Source organism: Megalopta genalis, chromosome 11, assembly GCF_051020955.1.
Source record: "Megalopta genalis isolate 19385.01 chromosome 11, iyMegGena1_principal, whole genome shotgun sequence".
NCBI lineage: Eukaryota > Metazoa > Arthropoda > Insecta > Hymenoptera > Halictidae > Megalopta > Megalopta genalis.
This window is the reverse complement of record NC_135023.1, coordinates 5,278,514-5,296,806: the sequence shown is the minus strand read 5'-3', so window position 1 is coordinate 5,296,806 and position 18,293 is coordinate 5,278,514. Positions and strand designations below refer to the sequence as shown.

General features: G+C 49.2%; 1 protein-coding gene across 3 annotated transcripts in view; it reads right to left on the bottom strand.

Annotated features, from left to right (window-relative positions):
* Nucleotides 1-18,293, bottom strand: part of LOC117225913 (zinc finger protein castor homolog 1) — a 125,398-nt gene that overhangs the window by 10,450 nt on the left and 96,655 nt on the right. For all 3 annotated transcript variants that reach the window (XM_033479754.2, XM_033479757.2, XM_033479755.2), the window contains one exon: nt 97-675. In XM_033479754.2, the coding sequence (XP_033335645.2) occupies nt 97-675 (579 nt within the window). The remainder of the gene's footprint in view (nt 1-96; nt 676-18,293) is intronic.

Genomic DNA, 18,293 nt, shown 5'->3' with positions numbered 1-18,293 from the left:
TGGGATAAACGCGATAAACGTGATCTATCGTTGTAGGCGTAGAAACGATCCGCCGTCCAAGGAATCGAATAAGGAGCAGAACAAGATCGTTCTTACCCATGTCAGCCTTGTTCTTGAACGTGAACCTGCATCCGGGTCTGCGACAATGGAAATGCGTGGTCCTCTGGCCGACGAAGGTGCAGTGTTCGGTGGCGCAGCTCTCGGTAGCTCGAAATCTCTGGAAGCCCTCTTGTATGATGGCCGAGTCCTTGCGATGGTAATTAGCGTGCATCTGCACGTCGGACGTGGATATGTAAACCTTGTCGCAGTTCTCGTGGATGCAGTGGTAGTGGGTCTGTTTGCGATTGTGCGGACACGCACGGCCCGGATGCCTCTCCGAGCAGTCGTCGGTCGGCGAGTACCTCATGAAACCGTGCTGCAAAGATTCGTCCCTCTTTTTGTGCCACTTGAAATGCCTGATCATCTCCTCCTTTTTCACAAACACCCTACCACTGCAGTCCAGACAGTGAAAATGCTCTCGGCAGCCCAGCTCCTTGCAGTAGGAACTGCCGCACTCTTGGCCGGACGTGTACCGCCTCACGTAACGAGAGTAATCGATTATGGGTTGGGACACCGAGCTTTTCGAGCTACCGATCAGCGTGTCCGCGACCGGAGACATGCTTTGTCTCAGCAGAGCTGAAATCAGAAAATTACGGATTTTTAAACGTTCGAACGTTTTGAATTCGTCGCGCCGCGCCGTGTCGTCTCGAACAGGTTTCTATGTGGTCGATCGAAGGTGCAAGGGGAGACAGGGTACCTTCGAGCGCGAAGGTAGATTCTCTGTCTCGTCGGAATGCAGCTGGCAAAGTAGAAACGCATTGCTATGGAAGGTTACAAAGTTATCGGCCCTGCTGCACCAGCTGTTTTATCTACCGGGCTTGATGCAGTTTCAACGTGCATAACAGAGCAGCTACCGATGCACTTATGATGCACTGCAAGCAGTTCGATCGCGTGTTGTTCGACGCAGCTGTGACAATGGGAGGAGAGCCTATTGCTTCTTTTTTTAGGAAACGCTTCCAAGAATTAGCGATACACGCGAGCAATTGATAAATTAACTTTAGGGGTTGTTTGCACCGATGCATATTTTTTTTCTCGCCATTTCTTCGATCATTTTAAAAGTACGCGATGATCGCAAAGCGAACTGTACTAGTTTCAATCGTACTATTTAGTCGATAAATCATTGCAGATCGGAAATGGAGCTAATAAAGCCTCGAATGAACGTATAATAATGACTAAATGAGAATCATTAGAATACACAGATGACGGAGGAAAGGATACAAAATATTGCGATTCTTTCCCTAGTATAAAAAAAAATAGAATCGATGCGAATTAAAAGCTGGAAATTTCTAGGAACAAACTACAGCGATCGGAGATTAATTTAACATCAACGAACGAATAAATCGTAATCGAGGACAACGTCGAACCCCGAAACGCTGAAAATCCTCCGTTTAATTTCGTAGGAACACGATTCCCACCGGTCCCAGGAATCCCGCGAATAACCGCGAAATATGTAACCGAGGGGGGAGAATATACAGCGTGTCCCCCGCCCCCTTTTCGCCGGAAACCGCGAGCCAAGCCCGGCGTGCCCCTTGCGAGGGCCCGGGCCGATTCCGAGAAATTCCTACTTGCCGACTGCGAACGAGCGCGCGTTTGAATGCGTTCAGAAACGAGTTTAAAAATTGTCGAATATTTCTCTTAGGGGTCCCCCTGGTTCTCGCTCGGTTTCTGCGGGGATGGGTATAGTATAGGCCGTGGGTTTTATGCGCACGTGTGTACGCGAACGGAGAGAGAGAGAGAAAGAGTGAGAGAGAGAGAGAGAGAGAGAGAGAGGGAGAGAGAGTGGAAGGGTTCCCCCCGGCTCGCGTCTCGACGGCCGAAACGAAAGAAAAACGAACAGCCAGAAAGGAGACGAAATGGTAAAGGTTGCGAGGGAGAGGCCCCGAGCATTATGCTCCGGCATTATGTTCCGCAAACTATCGGGAACCCGCGAGGAACACCCGGATGCTTCTCCGAATCAACTGTTGCGCGATGCACCGGCCCTGATCGTCATCCAACAATTTATTCCGTTGCAAATAACGCAGAAAACTGAACGATCTAATCTCGAACGTCCTCGGGACTTTCGACAGGAAAGGGTTAAACTTCCGGAAACTTTGAACTTACTTCGCTGAACAAAGTAGCAGGCTGATTTAACAAAAGTGACACGGTACAGTCTACGACGCGCCTGACGTTTCAAAAATAATTTCGTCGCGAAGACACGACTGCAAATGTCACGGAAGCGACGCGTTCGTTGCGTTGGAACGATCTGGAGCTTCCGGACGCTGCGACGGACAGTTTCAAGAGACGAGGAGCTGAGAAATCGATCCGGGAACGGCCGATTAACGAAATAATATGCACCGTTGTGGCTTTTAACGAGTTCCAAGGCCAGGTTCCGTTCGACAGTCGGTACCGCGGCCGTTTTGGCACGCTTCCTGCGACGCGGTCCGCATAATTAGGCGTCAACAAAATGTCTGACGTTCCCGGATACGAGAGAGAGAGAGACGAATCATGGGCCGTCTCTCGCGTTTATTCTTAATTAATACCAACCGATCGAGCCTTGACCCCCAAGCTATCTCCTTCTCTCTCTCTCTCTCTCTCTCTCTCTCTCTCTTCCTCTTTTTCTCTTCCCTTTTTCCCATCCGTCGTTTCGCTTTCGGTCTCGTCGTGACAAGAAACGCGGCTGTAAATTCACGCGGATCAGAATTTCCTCGCGAATGCACGGAAGAAGGTGGCTCTAACGAGCCGCACAAAACACGCAGCTGCGTTACATAATTACCGTACGCCGGAGGATAGATTAATAGCCATAACCGAACGTTGCGTAATAATACGCGAGACCGTTCCCGGTTCCACCGAATCGGATTATTAATTTAAACGGCATGGAGGAACCGCGAATTCGGCACGCGGCGATAGACTCGCACGATCCGTCGACGATGTTTTAACGCTTCCGATTCGAAATCGAGGTCATAGAGCATCGATAATCGACGTCAGAATTTTGAAACGTTCCCGAGACTCGAGAGTTTCACTTTTATTTTTATCCATGGCTCATTTGGATTCGAGAGAATAGATACAATTTTTCTGGATAGAGCAGAGGATCCTGCGATATTCGAAAACATCGAGATTTTATTTGCGAGCGCGTTTTAAAGCGTGCACGCGAGCGCTCGAATCGGTGGATCCTGCGCGCGGAGGCAGACACGAGGGATTAATGTCCCCCCATTGTGATCGGATCGCAAGTTTCGGCTACAAGTTGCTATAGAAAGTAGTTCTAAGGGCGCCTGGCGAGATCATGCCACCCACACGGCGCGAGTCTCAAAAACGCCGGTCCGGTTTTTTCCTACCGGGTCGAATAATAAGAGAAACGTGACACGGCTTAAGGGGGCAAATCTTAAAAAATATGAGAAACTCGGGGGACGACACGCACCAGGCCGCCGTGCTGCCCCCTCCACGCCCCTTTTCCTACCCTTAACGCGAGATCCACCTTTCAAGCAGAACCCTTTCTATTCGTGGTTCTTGAAACTCGCGACGAGAGAGCGAGAGAGAGAGAGAGAGAAAGGGAGGGGGGAGACAGAAAGGTCGGAAGGCCCCGGTAGCTTGAAATTTTCAAAAAGCCCGATCCTGAAAAGCAGGCCCCGTATTTTAACTCTCTCTCTCTCTCCCTCTCATCGTGCTCCTCTCTTTTTCTCTCCCTCTCCTGTTTTCTCCTCCTTTTTTTAATCATTTAATCCGCGTGGCCTCGACGAGCGTAACCCTTTATGCGAGCCTGACCTGCGTGCACCCGAAATCCTCGAGGACGCACGACCCACACGCACCCGGACCGCTATAGACACGATTTCATCGAATGGAGAATTCAATGAAACTGTTCCCGCGTTGCCCCGATACGTTGAAATCTCCCAACTGAAAATCTTGTCCCTTGGAATTAAAAGAGCTCGTTGTTCGGTTCGTCCGGGGGAGATTTTACTTTTATCAAATTTATCGTGCACGTTGCTGTGCGGCAAATATTTTTTTGGCACGTCAGCCTAGATCTACGAAGCTCTGACTACGAGGAGAACAATTGTCTAGTTTGTGGGAGCAATGAATATCGCAAAAATGTATTTCGAATTTAGAGGGATAATTCTAATTTTTATTCTGTAACAAATATATCCTTGGTACGGCAATTTATTTAATCGGAGGTCTGGGCGTTGAACAAATACTTGTCGAGATTGTCAGAGGATTATAAAGGATAAGGATGTATTTTATATATTCTTTTTTTTCAATATTGTAACAGCAGAGAATAATTCTCGGGGGATCTGAATAACAACTATATAATCGATTGTTGTCTGTCCAAAGGGGTTGCAGCCGCTAAGAACGCGTTCTGGATATTTCTAAAGGCGTGCTTCATTTATCGCACCAATATTCAGTAAACATTTCCCCGTGCGAGAAACTACAACGCTATCAGAGAATAATTCCAAACGATCTGACCAACCCCCACGAGGGTAAAAATAATAATAATATTTCAGAGAGTGTAAAGGGGCGCTTCTCGATCAATAACATGCATTCGGTTGATTCTAAAAATTATTGTAATATCGAAGTAGCTCCCGGTCCCGACGAATAATTAGCAGTGGACCCTCTCAGAGGGTGAAAAGAGGTCTCGAGCGCCAAAATACTCGGGGGGATGATTCCAACTAGGAAAAAAGATCGGCCCAAGTAATTATACTCTAACAATTCTTCGCGGAAGCAATTTCGTCGGTCGACCCTGCGAATAATTGACTGTCAACGGTTCAAGGGGGCAGAAGGGGGGCGGTGCGTTCACCTAACCCACAAAATCGCGTGTTTGGATAATGCGTCAAGTGCCCGCTGCGTCGCAAGTCCGTTCTCTCCTTGCGAAGGGGCCCATTCAGCCCTTTTCCTTCCTTTCTCTGTCTCTCTCTCTCTCTCTCTCTCTCTCTTTCTCTCTTCTGAAGGAGAGGGCCTAAATATCGACAAAAAAAACTCCCAACGGGCAGCCGCGCCTCTCCACCCCCCCCTCTCGCCTAGTACCCCTTTTTCGACGGCCCTCGTCACAACATTGTTTCCGGAAAAACGGCTCCGGCAAAGGAGTAACCGGCCAGATGCGATTTAATGAGCCAGAATAGAGACTGCGTTGATTCCGGGGGCGCCGAGAGGGGCGGCGGGATGAAACGCGCGGCTGGTGGGAATATTGTGACGGTGAGTTTTAATATTTTTGATGAAGCTGTGCAAGGGTTCCGACGAACCAACGGAAGCGATCAACCGCGAGATGCTGTTTCAACCCCCAAATATTAACTTCTGTTTCACTGACTTCCATTTTTCATCGAGCCTCCTCTGCTCCGGGTTTTATTGCCGTGGATTTGTTGGCTTCGTTGAATTCGTCTCTGACGTTTATGGCTGCTGAAATGCTGTTGACGTAATGTTCTTTTCAATTTGATTGCCTTGCACATGGGGTTTCTAAGGAAACATGCCATTATTCATTTTACTGGTATCTAAAGTCGTTATCTAAACTTTATTTAATACACGCGTACACTGTTTTCGTGGCTGAATCAAATTTTGTTTGGGAATAATTTGTCTTTCGATGGATTACGGATTAATCGTTGTCGCGGGCATACAGTTGAAGATAATTAATTAACAAAATAATTAATTTTCAGAATATTGAAACCGATTTCCGAACTGCATCGATCACAATTTTCCAGAGTATGTATATATACTTGTTCTCTAACTTTTCCGTAGAAAATTACTTCTACTATGGTAGAGCGGACTCGTTCGATCGAAAGTTGCGTACTGAAAATCGCGCTAGTTTTTGCTGGCAACGAAAGCGAATCGGCCAAAGGCGAACCGAGGCCGTAGAAAAATGCGCAAACGGCGGCGTTCCTGGGAACGCGGTCGAATCCACGGATATCGCGAGTGCCGGCGCTATAAATACCGTTCATAAATCTCGCTAGTGGACGGTCGAGTAATAATTAGGAAGGAGCAGGGTAGACAAAGGCGTGAATAATTCTATCGGCAGGGAGGACCAGGGTGGCGGAGATCGTAAATTCCCGTAGTCGGAAGGAGGCAGCCCGAGAGAGAGACGCGTTCGGCGCGGTCTCCTCTGGCCGTCTCTGGAGGCTTCTTCCCTAAAGAAGGAAACGACGTTAATTATAATGATGGTGCGCGCTTGGCCACGTTTATTTCTGGTCCGATTCCATGAGCCGCGGCCGGCCAAAGAGAGAGAAATTCGGGAAGAACGAACGAACGAACGAACGGAGGAAGAAGGTGCTAAACGGATAGCGCTCGGAGAAACGGGACAGTAGAATGGCGACCATAACGTAATTTTGACAGAAATAACGCCGTCGTTGCTCTCGCTGAGGGACAATAAGTCCGCGACACTCTCTCGCGGAGGATCTTAGAATAGTTTTAGTGTCCGCCTTACGCGCGGTTTCTCGCTTTCTCCTTTCCACGTCCGCGCTTCTCTCCTCCTCTCTTCCTCTCTCGTCAGCCTTCGCCCCCTCTTCGGCCCCACCTTCAACTTTCCCGTTTCAGCTCGCTTTCGGGTGACCCTACTGGCGCCACGATTTTCACGGGTGCGCGAGAATTTATACTCCGCTTGTTCCGGCAGAATTCCCAGGAATCGAGCTTTCCTTCGGGAGCGATCTACGAATTCGATTGAAAATCCACCGAGTTCTACACGAAGACACGAACCACTTGTGCCGCACGGGTGACGTTACGACTAGCAAACCTTCGTTCAAATTCTTTAGTTCGGAGTCGTTGAAATTGCAAAGGCGCTGTGGACAATTATTATAATGTATATTCAGGCTTATTTTATAGCAACGACCGTGCAATGTGACTCGATAAATACGGTCTTGTTCCTTGTAAAAAGCAACGCGAATTGACCACTTCGACGCGCTTATTATCAGACCGCGAATTTTATGGAGGCGTGGTCGAAACGAAAAGTTGAACTAAACGCAGAAAAAGAGCACAAGACAAGAAGCAGTCTTCTACTTAAAGCTTCGTACACGAACTGTTGTACAAATCTTTTTAACAGACAATGTTGACTGCCGGGCCGTGGGAAGGTTAGAAAAGATGTCGATTTTATGCACGATTCGATGAAAAAATAATGGACGAGGAGACGGCGGGCTAAAGAATCGCTGAAAAAAGGGGAAAGCTCTCAACCCCCCTTGGTTCGGTAGAATGATTAGGTCTCGCGAGGAGTCATTCATCCCGAAGGCAAGATCGCGGAAGGGTTTTCTTCCGAGTCCAGGGGGCGAGTTTCGTTCGTTTCGTTCCCTTTGATCAGCGGGGCCTCGAGTGTCAGGGCCGAATCCCGATGCACCGAAAACGGGATTATTCATCGTCGTCGATTATTCAGTGGCTCGAGTCCATCGTCGAAGCCTTTCGCGAGGAGTGCGGAGAGAGTTTCGGAGAGAGAGAGAGAAAGAGAGAGAGAGAAGGAGAGAAAGAGAGAGCGGTGTGCGTGAACGAGCGAACGCGCGCGCGTACAAACGGTCGTTAAAGCAATCGAGCCACGTGCTACGCGCGTCTCCGTCCTTCTCCTCTCCGCTCGCCGCGTCGTGCCGCACCGCGCTGCACCGCACCGCACCGCACCGCGCCGGTTTCTAAAGGCGCATTCATTAATGTCGCGTATGTAGCTGGTATCGTTTTACCCCTCCGGCGAGGCGCGGAATTTTTTTTTCTTTCTTCGCCCCTCACCAACCCCCTTCGTTTTTTCATTATAATCTAGCTGCCCTTCGGACGTATGGATTTTTCGGGCCACTGTTACACGGACATGCTACTTAGTGTCAACCCCCTCCACCAACCGTGGTCGTTCTTTTCACGGAGCCGTGGCGGCTATGTGCAACCCGCCCCCCTCTCTCTCCCTCTTCGCGCTATACGTACTTCGTTTCTCCCTTGGTCATGGCGGCCGTGTTAAATTTAAACGGGGGGAGGCCGGTCAGGGGAACAATCGTTTCCGGAATTATTGACCGAGTGGACCCGAACTGGGTTAATCGTTGTTCTCGCGTTACCAACTAAGACGGAACGGAGAAATCTATTTAAATATCGTCCGGGGGGATGGTAGAGGCAGGGGCACGGCGAACTATCGTGCCCAAAAATTGCCGAGCATTGCGGATATTTCATTCGAAAGTACTGGGTCGAATATCGTAGGCGTCGTGGAACGAGTGGCAAGTGTATGCGGTGAAATGAAAATTTATTAATCACAGGGTGGCTCGAACTTGTCGAAATAGAAGCGAGTGGGTCTAGACAAAATTCCCAATCGCAAAACCACGCCGTTTCAACGCATTTTCAATTTTAAACCGAAGACCAAACAGGCCCAAACCTTCCCCATCGCAATCGACGTTTCTCTCGCCGTTGCCACCCCTCGGCGAAACGATGAAATTGCTCCAAGATCGTCCCAGTACGTAGGAGAAAGAGCCCCGAAAGCTTCCATGGCCGATAACCGCGCAGAATAATTGTTATTTAACTCGAAAGCGAGGGGGTTGAAAGCACGATCCGGGCGCTCGAAGCAGCGCACGAAGGGGGCTACTGTTTTAAATTTCGAACAACCGGGGGCACGGACGCGAAAGCCACGGCTTCTGGCGCGAGGGGTTTAAATTTTAAAGGAAGAGGGGCACGCGGACTTTCCACGACCCCTAAAATCCGACTGCCCCCCCGGCCCCCGGCCCCCGCGTGTCGGATAAAGATTTCTCGTTTCAAAGGAAAGGCCACCCTTTCGCCGGTGTTTCCAGCGTTACGGGGGTAAATTGAGTTGGAGCGAAAACACGCGTACTACTTATCGCGGGCGCAGCCCCCTGTCTCAGCCCCGTCGCCGCGCCATGCCGCGCCACCCCAATTCGGCCGAGCTCTTACGTGGGACGTAAACTTTTCACGAGGGTGAGAGTAATATCGGCCATTCACGTGCGAGCTTCTCCTCCCACCCGTTTCCTCGTGGCACACGCGCCTGCATGCGGCCCCCCTTGCCACCCTCTGCCACCCCCTGCTTCCCGAAAATAAACAGAATCGAACCCTTTCTGCGAATTCAAACAGCCAGAAGAGGGAGCCAGCCTACTCGCTCGCGCGCGCGCGCACCCCCTTTGTTCGACTTTCGAAAACTTTATTTCTGGTGCCGATATCCCGATGCCGCGGAAGGATTCTGACGGTGATCGGAGGGGGGTTCTCCGGAGTAAAAAGAGAGAGTAGCCACGGATCGTCGATCCGCTGTCAAAACACGAAATTCGACGCCCGGTAATCGGGGCCTGGCCTGATTTTTCATTCAACGAATTTTCCGGGGATCCGAAAGGGGTGCGAAAATGGATCGGCAATAAAACACGGCGATCGATCGCCCTCTGTTTACCGGAAACACGATACCGTTGAAACGATCCTGAAGGGATCGGATGATTAATCAGACCCCGGGATAATTAAGGGAAGACCGAGCGTACCGCGCGTTTCCGAGAGGACTATCGATGATTTTAATTGCTTCGCGTGGCGGGGAGAGAGTTTTTCTGGTAATTTGCGTGGAGGGCCTTCGACCCTCTCTCTGTTTACTCCCGGTGACGATTTCAAACGAATTTTTCGAACGGCGTAGCTGTAACTGGAGAAGATTACGCTTTCGTTTGTTCCTGCTCGTTTTCTTTATTTTTTAACGTTGGGAGCAAACGATTTAGAGGGCTCGACAATTTTGTCTGCAATTCTTGCGCTTCGTGCATGAAGCGGAAAGAAGATTTCGACCGTGTAACAAACGATTGGTTCGAAAAATATTTGTCGCTTTCGTAGAAACAGGAAATTAAATCTACAGTAATGTCTCCCTAATTGTCACCCAAATTGTGCACTAAAATAGGCAATTTGGGAAGTGGTGTCGCGATTATTCGAGCCTCGCGGCTTGTTTTTTATAATTACCGATTGTCAATATCTATAAAAACGAGCCGCAAGGCTCGAACAATTGTATCTCCTCTTCCAAAATTGTCCATTTTTGTGGACAATCCGAGCGTCAATTAGGGAGACATTACTGTAGTCGTATACGCTGTAGACTTTTTACGGTTTATCGGCCTAGGATTTTTGTTCACGAAATTCGAATGTTCCAAGGATCGGCGATCCAGCGTTTCGCGAATATAACGAGCGAGAGCTCGAATCTGAATCGGCGAAAAGGGATCGCAGAAAATCGAGCGATGGAAGATTCTTCCGGGTGAGAAAATGGCGCGGTTTGCGGTTGGAGTTCGCGAAGGGAAATCCACGACAAATCGTCGATGCTATTCGTGCTTCGGTGGCTGGTGGCGAGCGTATTTCAAAGTTCCACAATGTCCCATAACGCGCGCTGATTTACGAGATCGCGTGTCCGATAACTTTCGAATATTCCCCGAGAGCGAGTGGCTGTTAGCCTTAACAAGGCAGTTCGACGAGTGCGTAACGAGCGAGGACTATTATTAAGTGCGCCGCCACGCTCTATCGATGCCCGGTGGCGTTTCCGTCTGCGTTCGAGCACCGATTGGACGTCGGACGGGATCCACCCTTCTCGTCTGCTCGCATTTTTCCGGAAAACCTCGCCCGTCTCGGTCCTCCCTGCCATTATCCTCGCCTCGGGTAATTAGAACGTGGCCCGGCCTCCGCGAAATTACCATCCTCGGGTATTTAGCGCGCCTCGCGATGTAAAGCAGATAACGCGCGATTCGACCGTCGAATTACTGTCTCGAATTAAACGTCTTGTTTCGTTACGAGACCGTGCAGAATTATTTCGTTTTTTTTTACTCGGTACCGAGTACGATCGAAACGACAGCGAAATTGCTACTTACATGCAACGTGCAACTGTGTATCGCATTGTCTTGACCGATCGTAGTTTCGCTATTGTCGTCGCGAATGATTAGAGCAAACGATCGAAACCCTAGAATTATTGCGTTCCCGTCTTAAAAGTGATTAGAATTAAAGTGACAACAGAATTGGCACCTGCGACGATCCGTGCGCGTGTATCTGTGTATTCTAAGGTCTCGATCGATCACAATTTGTGCCTGCACGGAGCTGCCAATTTTTCTGCGACCGTATCGAGGCGCGAATCGTTCTAGAATCGTTTAATTTGTAGTTTCCGAAACGATTGCAACTGCGGCTTAAAATACCGTACTTAGGATTTTCAGTGTGCGCTTTAAAATCGAGAGTTCGATCGTCCGATGAAAAATTGTCGAAAAGTAATTTCATCATTTTTTTTCATCGGTTTCTCGTTGCAGGAGGTTTTTAAATTTCCGCGAAAAACGTCGACGGTCGTCTCGATTGAGCGGCTCGAACGCATGGACGTGTCTCGATGACCGAGCTATCGAGTGAAATATGGAGTCGGGGAATTGATTCGACGTCGGATCAGCGTGGGAAAGAGAGATTGAAATTGGGGCTCTCGTTGACCTCTTCATTGCCCAGTCCGCCTTATTCTTTGTGCTCGCTTTTTAGCGCGACCGTGAAAGGACATTTGTTTCGTCGCCGATTCTCTCTGCCCACGACACGCATCGGAATTACTCGTGTCTCTCTCTCCTCGACGAGAATTGGTCCGAGGGAACTACGATGTACGATTTGAAAGAAGAAGAAAAAAAGCAAACCAGAATAATCGAACCCGCAAATAAATTCAATTCGCAAACCTCCGTTAAGACTGTCGTTCCAAAATATTAGTTTAGCAAATATTTTCCCAGCAATATAAATATATTACATAATAAAATCGTCGAGAATAACCGCCAAACTCCATTACCCCTTTATTCCGTTTCTCATTGACCGGGAAGGCTTCGTAAACAATTATATCGTCGGATAAGATGAAGCTCGATTTAATAGTTCCGTTTAAACGAGCCGAGCTTGCGCTGCAAAAATGTTCTAACTAAAGGAATTAACAAGTGTCTTGAAATCGGTGTACACAACAATAAAGATCCCGGGTCTATGAATCACTGTAGCACCGAATAAACACCGCAAGTGCACAAATAGAGATCGCCCCGCAACAATCCTCCGGGCGAAGGGATTAATTGAAAAAGTACGATTATGGACGCCGAAAGGTCACGGTCTTAAAGGATGTTCTCCAAGGAACGAATTTTTAAATTGCCGCGCGAATTTGTCGATTGGTTCCGTGAACGTTCTCTTTGAAGTCCGAAGGTTTTCTTTAGAACTCCCTTTCCCCTCCGATGAATTATTCGACGTCGATGGGGTTAAGAGGTTCGACTCGTACACACTGAAAGAGTGAGAGAGAGAGAGAGAGAGAGAGAGAGAGAGAGAGAGAGAGAGAGAGGAAGACGAAGAGGAACAGAGGGGGAGAGAGAGAGCGAGAGAGAGAAATCGTTTCTCTCGTGTTTCCCCTTTTTTAAGCGATGCAAATGCCACCCCGCTAGAGGCTCGACGGGCACACACGGTTCGTCGATCGGCTATTTTTCAACCAGCCATTGGCAGCTCGGACGATTTCGAAAGACCGAGGGTCGCCGGGGTAATTAAATTTAGAATATTTTTTAAATTTCTCCGATTCCGCTCGCATGATTTGGCACACGTCGTTCGTTGTCGCCGCTGTCGGCGTTCACCAGAACGAGCAGAAAGACAGAGGGACTGACAACAGAAAAGGCGGGGGAAAATGCGAGGGAAAAAATAGCGATTCTTCGCGAACGTCTTTGCAAAACTTCCCAGTACCGTAATCCACCGCGAACCCTGCGCAAACCCATTCCCATTTTCATCCCGGGACAGTCTAAAATCGTCGCCAGACCACGGATCGTGCCACGAGGCAATCATTTTCTGCATCGTTCGCAGCGAACGGATCTGCGTTGAAATTATTCTTCTCGACGATAATTTAAATATCGTCGACGTCGACGTCCCGGCATTTTTACATATGTTACCCCGTTTTCCGTTTCGTCCGTTCAGTTTCTGCTATTAATTTTGCTCGGATCGATCGACGCGGTTCCGTAACAGAAGACTTAAATAAACAGGCGAACTGGGTCAACTTTATTCGACCGAAAGAGATCGGGGACGATTTTAGCTAGACGAGACGTATAAATCTCGAAAGATCTGCGTTTTCCGAATCTCCGAATCTTTTGTTATGGCCCGAGACATTGATGACGATAAACCAGTGCCAGGTTCTCTGAATTTGAATCTGTTAACCCCGGCAGGGCACTTGTCCAACAATTGTGATCGCGCGGAAACAACGAAAATACTTTTTTCCCAAAATTATGAAACATTGCGCAACCGTGCTCGCTCGCGAACAGTTTCCTGCTATTCGTATCGCCGAAGCTAAAACGATTTAATAATCCTTCGTGCTCTAATTGCTTCGAAGCAATTTTTACTGTAATCGATAGATTGCTAGAAATTTAATTATGCGATGCGAAGGAATTCTTGCTTGGAACGCATTTTATAAAATTAATTTTATAAAATGGCACACCTTGCCTGGGAGCCTGATTGTTGCTTTCGCGCTCGATTCGAGCGTTAAAAACGCCGGAGAAACGTTCGACGAGCGATCGATGTTGAAAATTCAGGGATCCCACACGACGAACGAAAGATCCGGAGCGGCTCGGAGGCGGGATACCACGCGAAAACGAAATTTCCGCGTGTCTGGGCCACGGTTTACGATCGTCGGCGCATCTCCCGCGCCCCTGCAACCCCCCTCGCGCACGGCCCTGACCCTCCGGAGTTCTCCGGCCGTTTTAGTTTGGCCTAGGGCTAAAACAATCGGCGGTTCGTGGTCTTGGTCTTGGTCTCGGTCCTCTCTTCTCTCGGTCGTTTCCACCGACGGTGCGACGACGCGTTCTCTTCCTTTTTCTCGATTTTCGCCAAGCGCGAAATAACAGAGGCGCAGAGGGAGAGAGGAGCGCGGCGAAGGGAGAAAGAGAGAGGGAAAGAGAGAGAGAGAGAATGAGAGAGTGGAAGAGAGAGGGGAGGACGAGGGGGCACAGGCTGAACAGCTAACTCGAATTACTAAAGCGCCGAAGAGCAACGGCTTTAAGCGACTTATGGCGAACCGGAGGAACGACGCGGGATAAACCCGGGAAGAAAGCTCGATTTATTAGCGACACGGCGCTGCCACACTCTCTTTCTCTCTCTCTCTCTCTCTCTCTCTCTCTCTCGCTCTCTTTCTCTCTCTTTGGAGCTCTTTCTCTCTGTGATTTTACCGAACCGGCACGGAGAAATTGATTTACGGGGTCGCTTCCGAGAACGCGCGCCCTCGGACCGGAAACTCGCGGCTCTTGTGGAACCAGTCGCGGGTCTGACCGTTTATACTCGGTTTGCCACCATCGACAGTCGTCTAATTTCTCCTGCTGTGTGGAATCGCGGAGCAACTCGACCAGAATGCGTTGCGAATTTTTAACGCTTCCATCGAATCGTTGATTTCAGAGGTCTGGCGATATTAATCGGATGTTTGCGTCTCGAATCCTTTTGTTCGGACAACTGAACGAAACATTGCGAATGAAAGTACGTCGACGTCCGATGCATTTTTCGGTGAACAACAGCTTCTCGAGACGATCGGAAAAAATTATGGAATATTGAAAAAATGACAATTATCGCGGCAGTCGGAACAGTGCCAAAGCGAATCGAATTCGTCGGTGCCATTGGTGTCGTTGCGTAGCTTATTACGAACGAAACGAGCCATTACGTGGTAGAGAAACGCCGGTTCGTACTCGAAGCGCATTTTGCGATCGCCCCGCGGCCCCTTTTCCACTCGTTTCGCGATTATATTCTCGAAATAGTCAACCGGATGCCGGCCGACAGCACGCTCGCGGATATTCCGTATATTTCTGGCGACCCTTTTTCCGACGAAAAGATCAAGGCGCGATCCAGAAATCTCCGACAGAAAAATCCTTCGTCGAAAAACACAGCGGAAAGTGGAATTTCGAAGCGTTGCAACGTTCGCTTTGCGATGGAACTGTACCGATTCCGAACAGTTTATCGAATACGGAAGGAACAACGTTCAACAAACACAAAGGGTTGAATTGACGGTGCAAGGTCCGTTTGGTTAATGACGCAGCAACAGTGTTTGTTTGTTGCAAACCGAGTATGCGCACAAATTTGCATCGTATTATGGTGTATTTGTGTTGCAGATATTTTATAATAGAGAATTGACGGCGGGACCTTGCATTTATAAAAGTGCGGGGTCATTTGTGCGTCGCGTCGAGGAGGAAACACTGCTCCATTTTTCAATGTGACCCGAGTTGTTATTTTCCAGTGGAATATTTTTAATTGTTTCTAATGCGAATAACAAATATACGTTGAATCGAGAGAACAGAGTCTGCCGACTGGATGTTTCGTAAAAATTCGATTTCAACGATCGAACATCTTTCTAAATTGGTTCTAAAACGGTCGATGGAACGTTGCTAGCATCCGTTGTTCAGGCTTGTTTTTCTCAGACGACACAATTTTATCGTCGGTTAGTAGCACAGGTGCGGCAATTCGACTAAAAATTGTAAATTAAAATCCCGAAACCCGTAAGCGTTCCCCTACGACCCAGCCGGCCGCGGGTCACATCACGTTTCATGCGGTTTAACGTGTGCAAAACTGTTCGAAGGGTTTCGGATTAAGCGCTTTCCGCGTGGCTGGACGAGCATGGCGTCTGAATTACTTCGTGAAAATCGATAATACACTGCTCTCTCGTACACTCTCTCTCTCTCTCTCTCCTTCTTTCTTTCTTTCTTCTCTCCTCTCCATAATGCTGTCGGCGTGCGGCAGCTGTTAAAGTGTTTGACAAATCGCCCTTTCAAACGAATCCACCTAGATCGTTGCTCTCGGTGTATTTAACTTCGATCTCCCCCGAACTGGGAAAAAAAGAGCCCAAACCCCCGAAAAAACTCGAGAGACTTCGATTGGTCTCGATTACTTTAGCCAGAAAAAAAGTTCTGATCACACGAGCTTAGAATGTTCTCGGAAAGACACGTGTGCCATTCAGATTTTTGGTGCTTTATCTCTGAGCAATGTCTCTCTAATCGACGCTTAGGTTGTGCAGAAAAATAGACAATTTGGGAAGAGAATTGTTGACAATCGGTAACCATGGAAAACGAGCCACAAGGCTCGAATAGTCGCATCTTCTCCTCTTCCCAAATTGTCCATTTTAGCATGTGGCGCCATGCGTTAAGATCTTCATCGATCCACAGTCCTGTTGTTTCCGATTCATTGAGAAACTCCTAACATCGACGAGACCACGCGATCTCGTTTAAAATCACAAATTCGATTTACCTATGTAGTTTTTGGACCTCGCATAATTTTGATTCCCTGCGACGCGAACAAACTAAAGACAAATTCAGAGCCGATCAAGGATTCGTCACCACGGTCTGCCGCATTTGTCCGCTAAAGTTCGCCAGTGAACTATCGTTGAATAGAAAAATGATAAAAATACTCCGAAGGCTGAAAGAGTAGCTCGATCGCTCTAAGAACGGCTTCCTTGGAGCGGCCATTAACAGACGGATGGCGGATTGCCGGACAATCAGACAAAAGGCGGAGCATGTTCGTTTCCACCCCGTAATAGAATTTACAGTCTCTACATTAAAGGCTAATTAATGGGCCCGCCACGATTTCCTTCACCCTTCATCCTTCACCCTTCACCCGGCAAACGCAGCGTATCCGCCTTTCGCCGGGCAAAAAATCCCCTAGCACTAGTTTCCTACCCTAATAGAATTAGCACTGTACCCTATATCCTCGGCGAACTCGGCTAGGTCCCAGAACCGTACTTCCGCTGGCAGCCGATCGACAGACGTATCATTACGCTCGCGTTCCTCGTTTTGCCGACGCATCCTCAGCCGCCGCGTTTAATTGCATACTTAAATATTTATACGCGCGGGAATATAAATCGAATCGATTCATAAAAGGCGAGCCAGCGGCCAGGGAAACAAGACCATCGCCGTGGAAGGACCCCGCGATCCTCGGGATCCTCGGGATCTCGCAAAAAAGGGCGAAAACGAGAGAGACGGAGATATCGGGCCCCTTCTCTCTATTCCACCTCCGTCTCTACCTCTTTCTCTCTCTTTCTCTCTCTCTCTCTCTCTCTCTCCCTCTCCCTCTCTCTTCCGTCTCTCTTCTTCTTCGGTTCCCCGTCTCCGTTCGTTCTGGTCCCCTCGTTCCTCCCCTGTGCCCCCGGCTGCTCTATTAATTAGCTCGCGGCAGCTCGGTCTCTCTCCGCTCTGTTAATTTACTCTCGAGGAGGGCGCATTTTATTTTTCGTTAGGGCCCTGCGAGCGTCGTCGATCCTCTCTCCGCCTTGGCCTCCTCAATCCGGCTCTATTAATTAGCCGGGACCCTTTTTTCCCCGCGGCCCGGACCCGCAAGACCCGTCGAACCCCGTCGAACCCCGTCGAACACCGTCCAACACCGTCCAACACCGTCCAACACCGTCCAACACCGTCAGGAAAAAGGCGAACGAACCGGAGAATCGGGCCCCGAAAAAAAAGGAATGCGCGGACTCCGCGTCTCGGATTCCAGAATCACCGGAAAGGGAGAAGAAATATTCCGGTTTCGAGCAAAACGAGCCACCGCGATACTTGCCCCCCTCCTCGCGGCTCCCGAACCCTCTCTCCGGCCCTCTTCGGGGCCCGATCCACCGAGCCCTGGCACTCTGGAACGCAAACGATTCGCGACGATTGTTATGCGGGCGGTTTCGTAACGCGATACCCTCGGGCCCCGAGTCCTTCATCCAACCCGGGCAAGTGGGACCGCTTTCTTCAAGAATTCGGACCACTTTCCTAGGGAATAGCGATTTTATCTGGGCCCTGGGCGCCGCTGAGAATATTTGCTAAACTAGAAAGATGCGGCACACGGCTTCGGGATTCGTTCCAACTGGGCTTCAGATTTCATGCGATTCGCGATACTTTCTTTGCGAATGGATATTGTTCTTTTTAAGACGCGCCCAGGTAGATTGTCGTATTTAAACTTGTCGGTGAACGGGACTCCAATATTATCAGTAAATGCGAGGAACGTCACGATCGCCGATACCAATTGGATCCGCCGATCCTATTTTCTCGTCGACCGATTCCGAAAGAGATCGGAGCCGATCCCGAGCCTAGAAACAAATTGTCGTACGTCGATCTTGATCTTTGATCAAATTTACCACGGCTTGGCTCGCGGATGGCCGAAGATCTAAAGCGGCCCGGATCAAGGAGGCAGTCGATGGCTCCGTGGATCGAGGCGATCGGATCTCGATTAGTTAATCGGGCGCCGCGATAAAGTCGTATTCTTGGCGGACGAAAAATCGCGAAACGTCCGCCAGGAAAAAACGGGGACGAGAGCGGTTCTCGAAGCGATCCGAAGCGGCGTGAAGCGCGTGACACGAGAGAGGTTGTGTC